At 42.8% G+C, this 13955-nt stretch overlaps 1 protein-coding gene across 14 annotated transcripts in view; it reads left to right on the top strand.

The window, feature by feature from the left end:
* LOC135216083 (epsin-3-like) overlaps nucleotides 1-13955 on the top strand; it is a 305512-nt gene that overhangs the window by 268353 nt on the left and 23204 nt on the right. The window contains exon 16 of one of the 14 annotated variants that reach the window (XM_064251093.1): nucleotides 7486-7533. The exons of the other annotated variants lie outside the window; for them this stretch is intronic. Within the exon in view, the coding sequence (XP_064107163.1) occupies nucleotides 7486-7502 (17 nt within the window). The 3' untranslated portion in view covers nucleotides 7503-7533. The remainder of the gene's footprint in view (nucleotides 1-7485; nucleotides 7534-13955) is intronic. 14 annotated transcript variants of the gene reach the window in all.

Below are 13955 nucleotides of genomic sequence, written 5' to 3'. Positions count from 1 at the left end.
GAGGCTTCTCTTCCGTTCGCTACCAAAATAGTGGAAGCGACTCTTCAGGCAGTCCTCAAGGATGAGACCCATGCCACAACTGAGGGAAGCGGAGTCTACTTCTCCGCTCTTCCAGCTTTCGGGGAATTGGGGAATGGGAGAACTTGCCGTCCACAATTTCACGCTTGGTAAGCTCAAACCGGACTGTGCAATGGACCAGTTTGGTGAAAAGCTTCCGAGGCTGCCTGATACCTTGATTCAGGCAGAGTTCGACGCTCGAACTAGGTTTGGGAGATCCCTCAATTCTTTAATCATTACTGAGATGGCTGCTTTATCGTATGGCACAGAACCTTTATTTAAGATTCTGGCCAAGTCTCAGCTTCAAACGGTTCAGACAGATGCTTTTCGACTTCTTCCTAGCTAGGAGGAAACTGTCGAAAGCACGTTCTGTCAGGAATGCACCTATTAGGCATGAAGCTAATAGGCTCCTGGCCTTCCAGCATGTGGGGGGCGGACCTCTTCCCAGAGTCCGCGGTGAATGATGGATCACACATGAGGCTGCTAGGCTCAACCAGAGCCTCAGAGCTAGATGGGGTATCTCCTCTAAGAGGAAACAAGAATCCCCCCGCCCCCGTGCTGGTAAGAAACCAAAGAAGGCTGGTAGAAGATTCCAGCCTTACCAGAAACGTCAGCAGCAGCAGCAATTCGTTCAGGCCGTCCCAGTTACTCAACAGGGACAGCCTGCAACTTCAAAACAGACCCAACCCATCCTCCTTGTGTCTCCTCAGTCGCAACCCTCGACCTCTTACGCACTCTCGCCGGCCTTCAACCTGTTTATGAAAGTCAGGCTTATCCTCTTTCCCTTTTCGTGGCAGGCGAGAGGTAGCAGAGCGCGAGGCCACTTTCGTAGAGCGACAAGAGGTAGGCAGTTCAGAGGAGGGCGTGGAGGTCAACACCCGCCCAACAACAATGAGGCTCCCCAGGTAGGAGGGAGGTTGTTCCTCTTCCGTCACAGGTGGGGTTCAGCAATTGGGCACAGAGCATAGTGTCCAAGGGATTGGGTTGGAGTTGGATCAAAGATCCCCCTCCAATCAGATCATTTTATCAGGAAACCGTCAAAGGAATTGACAGATTATGCGAGAGAGTTCCTTCAGAAAGGAGCTATTGCGAGAGTCAAGCATTTAAAATTTCAAGGTCGCTTATTCAGTGTGCCAAAGAAAGGCTCACAAAAAAGAAGGGTAATCTTAGACTGTCAAGGCTAAAAACTCTTTCATCCGTTGCGACAAGTTCAAAAATGCTTACCATTTCGCAAGTAAGGACCTTACTTCCTCGTGGAGCCGTCACATGCTCCATCGATCTTACAGACGCATACTATCATATCCCTATAGCCAGGCACTTCCGCCCATTCCTAGGGTTCAGACTAGGAAATCAGAAATTCTCATTCAAAGTGATGCCCTTCGGTCTGAATGTAGCCCCCAGGGTATTCACAAAAATAGCAGAAGTGGTAGTTCAACAATTGAGAACTCAGGGGATAATGGTAGCAGCATACCTCGACGATTGGTTGATCTGGGCACCAACAGTCGAGGAATGTCTCAAAGCCACGGAAAAGGTAGTTCAATTTCTGGAACATCTGGGGTTTCCAGATAAACAAAACGAAATCCAGACTTACTCCAGAGTCTCGTTTTTCAGTGGCTAGGAATCCAATGGGATTTGTCTTCCCACACTCTGTCAATTCAGTGGTCAAACGCAAAGAAATAGCCAAAGCTGTGAAACAATTTCTCAAATGCAAACAAACATCAAGGAGAAGCCAAGAAAGAATCCTAGGTTCTCTTCAGTTTGCCTCCTTGACAGACATCCTCCTAAAAGCAAGGCTGAAGGATATAAACCGAGTTTGGCGATCGAGAGCAAAACGCCAAATCTCGAGACAAGTTGTCAGTAATTCCACAGATCCTTCGCAATCAACTCCGTCCATGGACAAAAGTGAAGAACCTGGCCAAACTGGTACCCCTCCAATATCCCTTCCGGTATTAACCATTCACACGGATGCCTCCCTGTCCGGTTGGGGGGGATATTCTCAATTCAAACAAGTTCAGGGGACTTGGTCAGCTCAGTTCCGCCAGCTCCACATAAACGTTTTGGAAGCAATGGCAGTATTTCTTACCCCTGAAGAGACTTCTTCCCCCGAAAAAGTCTCATCTAAGACTAGTTTTGGACAGTGCAGTGGTAGTTCATTGCATCAACAGAGGAGGGTCCAAATCCAAACATGTGAACCATGTCATGATAGCCATCTTTGCCCTAGCAGACAAACACAAATGGCATCTGTCCGCCACTCACCTGGCTGGGGGTAAGAAATGTGATAGCAGACGCTTTGTCCCGGTCGGTCCCTCTGGAATCAGAATGGTCCCTAGACGACAGGTCATTCCATGGATATGCCGGAGAGTCCCAGGTCTCCAAGTAGATCTCTTCACTTCACAAGCAAACCACAAGCTCCCTTGCTATGTGGCCCCCAACCTGGACCCACCTCTTGGCTTATGCCACGGAGCCCTGTCGCTAGATTGGAGTCGTGGAGAAAAATTTATGTTTTTCCTCCAGTGAATCTTCTATTTGAAAGTCTTGAGCAAGCTGAGGACTTTCAAGGGACTGGTAGCGCTGGTTGCACCAGACTGGCCCAAAAGCAACTGGTATCCGCTGCTTCTGGAATTGGGTCTCCGACCTCAACGGATTCCACAATCCCAGGCTGTCACAGGCAGTACAAAAATGAGGACTGTGTTCGCTTCCTCAGGAATTCTTCAGACCCTAACTTTATGGACTTCATGAAGTTTGCGGCTAACAAAGATGCTAACATTGATCCACAAAACATCCTCTTCCTAGAGTCAGATAAGAGAGAGTCAACTATTAGACAATATGACTCTGCTGTTAAAAAATTAGCATCCTTCCTGAAAGAATCAAACACTACAACCATGACAGTTAACTTAGCTATATCCTTTTATTTTTTTTCAGATCCTTGTTTTGAAAAAGGTTTTAGCAAGCTAGCACTATTACTACGCATAAATCGGCTTTGAAGAAGATCTTTCAGTTGGGTTTCCAGATAAGACTGACTGAATCTTACTTTACGTCTATCCCTAAAGCCTGTGCTAGATTTAGACCTTCTCAAAGGCCTACGGCAGTCTCATGGTCTTAAATGACGTCCTCAAACTAGCATCAGATACTGACAAACTCGTCGTGCACATTCATAATGCTCCTCAGAAAGACGTTATTCTTATTAAGCCTAGCCTCAGGAGCTGAGAATTTCAGAACTGTCGGCTCTATCCAGAGATGCGGGTCATGTAGAATTCCTCCCTCAGGAGAAGTCCTGCTTGCTCCGGATCGTAGCTTTTTAGCTAAAAATGAGGATCCTCTTGCAAGGTGGGCTCCTTGGAAAGTCATCCCACTTCCGCAAGACCCTCCCTTCTCTGCCCAGTATCAACTTTAAGACCTTTCTATCTCGCACATCCTCAAGATCCTCAGGTTCTCTCTTCATGAGAGAAAAAGGTGGTACTTTATCAGTAAAAGGTATTAGACAACAGATCCTTTACTTCATTAAACAAGCCAACCCTGATTCATTCCCAAAAGCACATGACATCAGGGGAGTAGCCACCTCAATTAAACTACTTTCAAACATATGAACTTCGAGGATCTTAAAAAAAAAAAAAAAAAAAAAGTATACTGGATGGAAATCTCCGACAGTCTTTAAACGTCACTATCTAAAGTCCTTGGAATCTTTAAAATTTTCTGCAGTAGCAGCGGGAAACATTGTTTCTCCTGATACTGTATAGTAGTCATAGTATAGATCCAAAGATCTCCTTCCTACCACCTACCTCGTCTAACATGCCTCACCCTATTCGCCATGCTACTCAGACACTCTAGCCTTAGCCGCTGAGGTCATATTAGTGGTTTGTCCCTTATTTTTTTTGCTAGGGACATCCACACTTTGTACTTATAAGGTACTTCAGTGTCCTACCCTTATTTTTATGTCTAGGGGGGTAGGACACAATGTGTTTGTTATATTATGTAAATACTTTGCTTAAGTGAATCCTGTTTCTTTTGTTAACTTACATTACATTATTGTATACTACTATGTTTAGTTATAGTTAGTTTTAAGTACTTTTGTTGTTGGCTCTCTTTTTTTTATGCCATTGTTTAGCATAAGTAGCTTTAAGTACTTAATTTGTATTCTGTATACCTGATTCACTTATATATTATATCTATTTTTACTTCAGTTTTCATTGTCCCTTTCCCATCTTGCCTGTTTCTCTGGTACTCTTTCATAGGCCGACACGAGCTGAGCCAGAAAAGGGATTTTGACGTTAGGAAAAATCTATTTCTGGGTGATTGGCTCGTGTCGCCCTATGAAACCCACCCTGTCTTGCTTTTCCCCCCTGCAGGGCAAGATGTTCATAGATTAGGATGACCGCTAGGGGCGCTGCTGTCCGTGGCGTCCTTAGTAGTAGTAGTAGCTGGCCGCATCACCCGTTAGTATCAGCTCTCGCTAGTGGGGTATTTTGGATTGGAAGGTCTAAAATGGTGAATGACTCGTGGTAGTGTTCCCACCTCACCCTATTTTCATTACCACGACACTTTCTTTTATAGAGTAGAGCGAGTGGCAGTTTTTACTGACATTTTGTTTTCTAATTTTGTTTTCTCATGGTAAGATTTAGATTAATTTGCCTAGAAAGAATGATATTAAGGATCCTTTCATAGCGACACGAGCCAATCACCCAGAAATAGATTTTTCCTACGTCAAAAATCCCTTTAATAATACTTTTATGATTCTCTTACATTTTTTAATTTTTAATGAAAAATTGATATTATGTTATCCTTCATGTTATTACTGCTGTAATTACCATACCATTAAAATTTCTGAAAGGTGTAAGATAAAGGTTGCTGTGATTGCACCCATAACTTGAGGTTTACATTTTCTCAGCTGGGCTCACATAGATAAAAGTTGATTTCATTGATATGGAGTTATTCCTTGAATATGTCATAATACATAATGTAAAAATGGTCTTACCTTTATTATCAGTTTATTTCATAATGTGAATCTTTTCATGTGTCAGTGGTTATTGCACTAAGGCCGAGGCTAGCCTACCAATAAACATCACTGAATTTTCTTGATTTTTAGAATGGTACTATAAGACAACCTCCAATTTTAGGGGTAAGAATTGTAAGATTGATAAGTCGTCTTGTACACGGAAATATGTGGTACTTTAATTTTATCAATATTGATTAAGATGTTTTTCTAAACATATATTACATTTGTTTGTTTCTTAAAGTTTATAACAATAATTAAAAGTAATATAACAGGTATTTGTGAAGTATTTTAAGTTCTTACTGGACTTGCTTTATGCTGTAAGGCTATATTGTCCTAACTTCTGTGGATTCTGTAGGTTTTGCCACATTACTATACGTGTGTAAATTGGCTGTCTGTCCATTAGTGTGTTTGACTAGTCATGACGTAGTTGTAGATAAAATAAATTATTTTTTTTTTATTAATAATCTATCATAATGTTTATTTCTTAGTAGAAAAACACTTCTTGAGGGGAAGCGTTACATGTTCAGATATTTATGGGTGTACCATATAACTACAATAGTTTTTATTGGAGTTTTTTTATCCGTATTTCTGTCAAATTTATAGGTTTTACTTGATTTGTGTGTGTTCACGTCCGATGAGTAAGTTTGAGCTAGTATTTTGCAGTAGCCTGTTGTATGCTACAATATTCTGAACATAATGTCCACACTTAAGATATTTCCATACTTCCTTTGGACCTATTAGTGTGAATGAGTGAGGGTTACTGAATCTCCAGTTGATGACAAATGGCAAAATTTTTAATAACTGATGATTCATGTGATTAAAATCTTTAAAAGTTGAGACGTGTTTTAGATTTGTGATTTTAGGTGGCATTAAAATGTGCATAACAGAATTTCAATAAGGCAACTGATATTGTACTAAAAATGCTTGTTTTTGTTGTTTCAGGGGTTAACTAACATTCTAACTTTTATGTAATTATTGTTCAGTTGATATATTAGTTGATATATTGGTTAATGTGATAAAATTGGGCACTGAAGCAGAGGACTTTTACATTTAACCTTAATACGTATTCTGTAAAGAAATTGAAAGAGAATATGTCATTGTTAAAATACGTAAATGTTTTGACTTTTGAATTTTTGGCATAAAGAATAATTTTTTGAACATTTGAAGGTCAGTGATCATTTCACACCTTTATTCCTTGCTTTGAGGATTACAGCTTACTGTGCTTATGCTGCACACATTAGATGGTACTAAAGGTTCTTTGCAGATATCCCTCAGCCCAGCTCTTGCTCTCTGTGTCCTGCATTTCCTTGGTCTATTCCCACTAAGCTGTACAATTTCTTCAACTCTACCATGCTCCTATTTTCCTTTTTTATTACCTTTTGGGGGAGTCCTGTAGTCTCAAATTGTGACCGAGTGGTTTTTCTTAAACCACTTTAATGAAGATAATCTGACAGCACTATTTTATATAATGTTTATTTTTAGATTATTCATGAAAACAAACTGTGCTACTTCTTATTCCTTCTTAAATTTAAGTCTGTAAATGGTTTAAATAATTTAGCACATTAGCATCATTGTCCTCTCTTCAGTCAGTAGATTTATTAAGACTTCATTTCATTGCGGGAATTATGGGTATTCAGATGTGAAATGAGTTGTCCTAATAATGATGTATTATATAATCCCATGATCGTGAGGTTTGCTGATTTATAACTATTCTTGCTAGATTTTCTGGCAGTATTGGCCACTTTATTTGCAAATAGTCCTGTTCTAGCTTAATAAATTTGCAAATAGTCCTGTACTAGTTAAATCATTGTAGTTTTACAATTTCACATATGCGAGTTTCTGTACAGTAGTTAATCAAAGACTGATGGAATTTTTAACTTTTAAACAAATTAAAAAATATTTTTAAGGCTACTAAGATGTTGAAGAAAGCATGCACTGCAAGCTTGGTTATCATGGATCAAATTTAATGTGCCATGATAAAGTGCTTTTAATAATTATCGGGGCTTGGTTCAGTTTTATACATTGTTAATTAATTTTTTGGGCAAGAGTACTGTAATTGGAAATGATAATAAATTATGAAGCATCATATTTTACATGAGTAAGAAGAGTTAAAAAGGAAATAAAAAAACGTGTTCATAGGAAGATATCAACTATTGCTTCAGATATGCCTTTCTTTCACTAATCTTGGTAAACTGACCGTTAGCCAATTTAAACTACCTTATTACAAGTGATAACTTATTGCAAAGCTGATGAATAAGACATGGTGACCATTTCACTATTTGCATGATGTTTAGTACTTGCTTCAGTTAATGCAGCTGCTACAACTGAAAAAGTTCAGTCATTTGTTCTCAAGTCAGATTGGTATTTTTTGTATATAGATCATAAAGAATCATTATACATAATTCTATTAAAGTCTCCTCTTTTTAATGAACTAGAGGAACTTGATAGCTAGGTTTGGGGTTGGTGATTACCCCCTCCCCCAGGTTAGTTTTCACAATAGAGTTTGTTTTACAGCATTTAATATTGGTACACATAACTCATTACATTTTGTTACGGATAATACTTTGGGTAAATACCCAAGCCAGAGCCCAGTTACATTGTGGGTAAGCACCTAACACAGACAAAAAGTGAAATGTTAGTTATAAATAAAGATACCAGATTCTGTTGTGATGAAAGTGTGTGGAACCCAAACGCCACACAAGCAGAGAAAAGTTTTGTTATGGGGCTGGGAAAAACAATATGAAAAACCATTCACAGGGACAAATTTTAGGTCTATTGACATACCGACAAGAGAGTAGAATTAGTATGCCTGGTCGACTTGACAGGAGGAGAGGAGGAGGACGAGAACGAGCCTCTGATGCAGATACCACGTGATGTACTAGCCTATCTTCAGTATCCACTGTAGATACCACCTGATGTACTAGCCTATCTTCAGTATCCGCTCGCTGCCACCAGTCTATTGCATCTTCTAAATGAGTTCTTGGGAATAGAAGCTGCAATTCAAGGAGATCCCTGTTTCGGAGGGCTGACAAGGGCTCCGAATCTAACCACCCCCCCCCCCCCCCCCAATCTTTGACAAGGCCGTGTCCCTCCTAGCCAGGAGGAGGTTGGCCCACAAAGTCGCACCAAGATGACCTTGATACAAAATGGCCTTAGCCTCAGACTGTAGTACCCTGACAAGGGAGGAAGAACTGACTGAACCTCCCTCAGCTTGATCCGCCACTATTCTGGCTACCGCAATGGAACACAAGTCCAACCAGGACACAGTCTGGAACACAGCCATGCAACGAATTACATACATGGACGTGCAATGACAAACGAGCACGGTCTCAAGACAAAGAATGATGCCGAAGCAAACTTCCTGAAGGGGACTGATCCCTAAGGTCCTGGTCTAGTCTTTGGAAGGGGAATGAGAAACACATCCATAGCACGTCTAGCAAAGAAAATGATGGTCCTTCAGACCTATCCTGATCCAGGGTCAAACCAGGCTTAAGACGGATCACGTCCAAATTAAAGTGACGGGGCATCAGCTGAACCTGATTATCAATGGGGGTTCCATTCTCAGCAGGGTGCTGATAAGCAAAAACTGCCATTAACTGAAACTTGGTGATTTGTGGCGCTTATGGTGCTGATATCTGGTTAATGTCGCCTACTTTAGGTATGTTATGGCACCATAACTATTATTAGCACCTTATGGCGCTGATAACTAGAACTTGGTGCATTATGGCACCATAAATCACCAATTTTACAAGCATGCCATAAAACCGGATTCCCATTAACCAAGGACTGCCTACTTCCAATGCCACACCGAGAGGATGAGGAAGGAACTTTGAGGACCTATTAGAGTGCAGAGAGCCATCTCGGTTTGAAACCAAGGTACTAACACGCTGCAAGATAGACTAAGCATGCCCCGACAAGGAAAGCTCAAACGAAGCCTTGGTATCTTGCCTTGGATCTAGCAAGGCCTCTATACCCATAGGGGTCATAGAAGGCTGAGTCTGCATTCTACACCCAAGGTTATTGAATTCATGAATGAGATCAGTAACCTCGGAGAAAAAAAGACTGAAACTCCTGTTAGGTAAAAATAAGGATCCTTCCAAACCTTCTCCTTCACGTTGTCTGTCTCCTTTGCCAGAACCACAAAGGAGACCGATGACGTGAAGGAGAAGGCTTGGAAGGATCCTCATTTTTCCCTAACAGCAACTGGTTGAAGTGGAGTCCCTAACTACCGAAGATCCTGAAACAGAGGGCTCTGGAACACGGCCATGCAACGAATTACATACATGGCCGTGCAATGACAAACAAGCACGGTCTCAAGACAAAGAACGATGCCGAAGCAAACTTCCTGAAGGGGACTGATCCCTAAGGTCCTGGTCTTTGGAAGGGGAACGAGAAACACATCCATGGACCCGAATCACCTTATGTTCTCGACCGGCAGCCACATCACGTTTGCAGAAAGAAGAATCTTTGGAAGGTCCAGGAGACACTGTCATAGCAGGCACCTTCAACCTCTTAATTGGAGCCTTATCATCTTTACGACAGACTGGAACAGGTACGGGAGACGGAGGTGGTTGAGATGGATGGGTAACACCTCCATGATCACGTACATGTCTGTGTAAGGGAGAGACACGGCCGTGTAGAGAAGTCGACGAAGCACTCCTCTCACTCGCAGAAGACGACACCACAAAGTTTGTATTTCTCCTTTTGATTTCAGGGCAAGAAGAAGAGGAAGGAGATGGAGGAGAGAGCTTACTCCGTCTACGACATTTCTTACTAGAAGGAGGAGAGGAAGAATCATTCCTAAGACTTTTTCTGCCATAGAGCAGAATACCTCTCTCGAAAAACAGTCCAGCCTCTCAACCATAGCTTGAAACAATCTTTCCGAAGGCTCAGCGAGAGGTTGTGATGACGTCATAGGTGAAGATGGAGTTGAAGTCACAACAACAAGAGGTAGAGACATCACCGCAGCTGACGTCATAGGCTGAGAGGATGCTGGGAGTGACATTACGACATCTTGATGGCATCGCTGATCGATAGCCTCACTGGCAGAACTATAAAGGGCAACCCAGTAGCATTGACATTGACAAAGGTGTCACGCTGGAAGCAGCACAGGAACCCAAGTAGTGTAGGCCTGGAGGGAGGGTACAAGCAGCCAAGAAATGCTAGGCCATCCAAAGAGGGGCACCCCATAGGCCTGGAGACGCACAAACAGCTGCCATCTCATTTGATTCGGAATCTGATATAAAGGAAGCGGAAGGCATGGCCTCCTCCCTCTCGGGAAGGACATTATATTCTGCAGGAGAAGGGACTACATTAAACATAATCTCATCCTGTTCAACTCCCGACACTTCTAACGATGAATCGATGGAAGAAAAGGAAGGAGACAGCAGGACAACCAACGCAGAGGGAACCCTTCTGAAGAAGGGGATGGTGAACCATCCAAATGAGGAGGCAAAAAACCCTCCCATGAAGGACAAGTAGATACTCTACGATGCTCCCTCTTCTTATAGAATGCCCTCCACTGTGACACACCCCAGGATTGACATTCTGGGCAAGGATTAGTAATAGTACAAAAATTAGATGGGCACCTACTGCATGTAATATGGGGATCAGTAATGGTAGCAGCCAAAAACCTGGAGCACAGAAATCCCTGAATGCCCCGGGCACATGCGTTTTGGTGGCAACAAGAGATAGCCAATAGGGAAGGAGTTTGGCAGAGCTTGACCTGGCTTCCCTCAGGTTATGCTGTGATGCACCAGTTTTCTTCCAGGGCCAGGTAACTGTATGAGCAGTGGCTTGAGGTGGGCCAGAGGTGGGCCATGTATGATAAGACATGAGGTTTGTTGTTTATGAAAAATACAGATTGATTAAAAATTTGCCATTTGTTCATATACAAAACAAACCTTTGTTCTTAACATAAGGGAAAGGTTCTAAACCTAAGGGGAGACTTACTTTTGGAGGGAGGATAAGTAAGATTCAGAACTGATGGGGGGTTCGGCTAACCTGGGGCTACTTCCTGACCAATAGTTATGCCACAGGAAGGAGTCATATGCCTCTGAACTGTTAAATGAAAGGTTATCAACAATCAATCATCCAGGCTAAGAGACAATGGGAACTCCTGTCTACATTGTCTTGGAAGAAGAAAAAGAACCTGTAATTGTTGAGACATCTTAGCTCACATTAGCTGCCTACCTTGTTCTGTTGCTAGTTCCTCTCTCCCCTTGTAAGAGAGAGATAGAGAGGAAGGGACTTGGTGGAATTTGTATTGTATAGGAACAATCAAATGTGCCATATAGAATGGATGCTTACTCAACTGAGGAATTGGGCAAAAGGGGGTAAAGGTGTAAACATCCAGGTTGTCCCAAGTGCATTGCAGACCACCTGTTGTGGCCCAAGGATCTAGAATGACTGAACAAAATACCTTATAAAGGGATCTACTGTTGGCCTTCCCCACAGATGAAATAACCTTTCTGCTACTTCCTGATGAAGAGACCACTCTGTTCCCAGCACTTGATCTCAGTGACTCAGCTTGTCTGCCACAACATTTTTCTTGCCTGGAATGCATCTGGCTGAGAGATCCACTGATGTAATTGTACTGTCACTTCGTGAAGATGACGAGATACTAGGCCCCCTTTTGTTGACATACGCCAACACCGTGGTGTTGTCAGACATGAGGACCACTGATTGCCCTATCACCCTTTCCTGAAATACCTGAAGGGCTAGGAAGGCTAAGTGTGCTCACCAACCCTTGTTCGAGATGTCTTAGAACAGAAAAAAACCCTTGAGGGTGGAGAGTGAAGGGGAACTCCTATGACCAGGTTCCTGTCATCCAACCACCATGCTAGGTCCTGTCTCATTTCTTTCAAAAGAGGAACCAGGGAAAAGGTGAGAACCCTTGGAAGGGGACCAAAACACTTCAGTCTCCATTGACAGGAGGTAGAGACTTCTGTAAAGAACCAGCTTTTCCAGGAATGACCGGTAACCGAGAAACAATCTGCCACTGATGTGCTGATTTTTGCCTGGAGGGGAAGGATTGAACCACTGTCTTGAACTTGTCAATGTGAATACCCTCGTTGCTGTTCTGTCTCTTAAGCATGCCCTGGTAAAGTATCTTTTGGATGGGCGTTAGATTTGACTTCTCCAAATTTATCACTATGCCTAAGCTGTGACAAAATTGGAGAAGACTGTCCTCGTCTCAAATTAAGTTTACCTGAGAATTTGCAAGAACCAGCCAGTCGTCAAGGTATCTCAAGATTCATATTCCTTGAGAATGAGCCCAGGTCGAGATTAGGGTGAACATTTATTGAATACCTGTGGGGCAGCTGAAAGGCTGAAGCATGCCACCTTGAATTGGTAAACTACCTCTCCCAGACTGAGGCAAAGGAATTTCCAAGACAATTGGTGGATTGGAATCTGGAAGAATGCATCCTTCCAGTCTCTCATGAGCATGAAGTCGTCTTCCTTATGGCTGCTAAAACTGTGCGAGGAGTTTCGATCTTGAACAGAGTCTTTCTGATGAAAAGGTTGAGAGTAGAAAGGTCTATGACTGGTCTCTAATTGCCCTATGCTTTCAGGACCAGAAAGACATGGCTGCAGAAGCCTAGGGATCAATCCTTCATGACTAGCACGGCTCCTTTCTCCATTATTTTCGCTTTCTATTGGAGAGCTAGATGCTTCAGCGAGCCTTGCACAAACATTGTTTGCTGAAGTGGCTACTTAGAGGGGGGAGGAGGAAACTTGACGGGGTGTAGATATCCCACCTGTAGATATCTACTACTCAGGCTTTTGCTTGTACTGCTGCCAAGTTGCCCAATGACATATCAGGCACCCACCCCACCAATGGCAGAGAGTGGGGAGGGGTGCCCCCAGTATCATCTTCCTCCTCTAGCCCTGCCTCTGCCTCCTTTCCTGGGTCTGGAAGAATGGGACTGAAAGGGCCACTACTGAGGAGTTTTCTTAGTAGGTGACGACAAAGGTTGGCTGCCCCTATCAGGGCCTGTCATGCTTTGGGGTCTTTTAGGTGAAGTGCATGAAGTAGTTTGCGGCCTGGTTTGGGAATGTTGGCCCAAGAAGGACCAGATGTTTGAAAGACAGCTTGATGCACAAGACAGTCATTGTTGTCCGCTCTCAGTCTGATGACTGCTGTATCCACTTGGCCCTTAGGAAACAGACAAGGAGCTTAGGATATCTCCATTTCTCAAAGCTAAGATGGAATCCGTGCCAACATATCTTGATACCTTGGAGATGGCAGAATCTCAACTATTTAGTAACCAACTGGCCCACGTATTAGCTGTTAAATGACCCAAGTAAGAAATAGTCTTTCTGCCAGAGTGCAACAGTCAAAAGAAGGCAGCACCCTCCTCACTGTTGCTCAGGAAAGTGGAAAAGATTTTGCCCACCTGAAACACTCAGAAGCAGTATTCTCCATAGTAGCTGATTCTTGGTGTGTGAAAGGAGGTGGCCTCTGCCTTAAACCAGGTTGTAATGCAGCCTTTGAAGTAACAGAAGCCGTGATAGTTGCATGGACGTGTGGATCAGCAATGGGTTTGACACAGACGTGTTTGGACAAATGAGGATCAGCTGCAGAAGATTGCAGAGGGTTCCCCTTCCCCAAAAGAATGGGGCAACTACATCAAAAGCAAGACCTGAACCCTCCTCGAATCAACTAAAGAAAGGCAAAGCCCCAGAAGAATGAGTAAAATAGTCCTGAGAAGAAGATGCAATGAGAGGAGATTTTGGCCAGGAAGAGGTAGAACAAGAAGGAATGGATGCGTCTACCGTCATTGGAGGAGGAAAGCCTTCCCAAGATGCAGCAACTGATTTCCTCTTAAATCCCTTATAAAAAATCTTCCATTGCTCGGGAGAGTAATCATAACACTCAGAACAGGGATTACTTATACTAGAA

The sequence above is a fragment of the Macrobrachium nipponense genome, chromosome 6 (genome assembly GCF_015104395.2).
Source record: "Macrobrachium nipponense isolate FS-2020 chromosome 6, ASM1510439v2, whole genome shotgun sequence".
Taxonomy (NCBI): domain Eukaryota; kingdom Metazoa; phylum Arthropoda; class Malacostraca; order Decapoda; family Palaemonidae; genus Macrobrachium; species Macrobrachium nipponense.
This window is presented reverse-complemented; position numbering and strand designations above follow the sequence as displayed.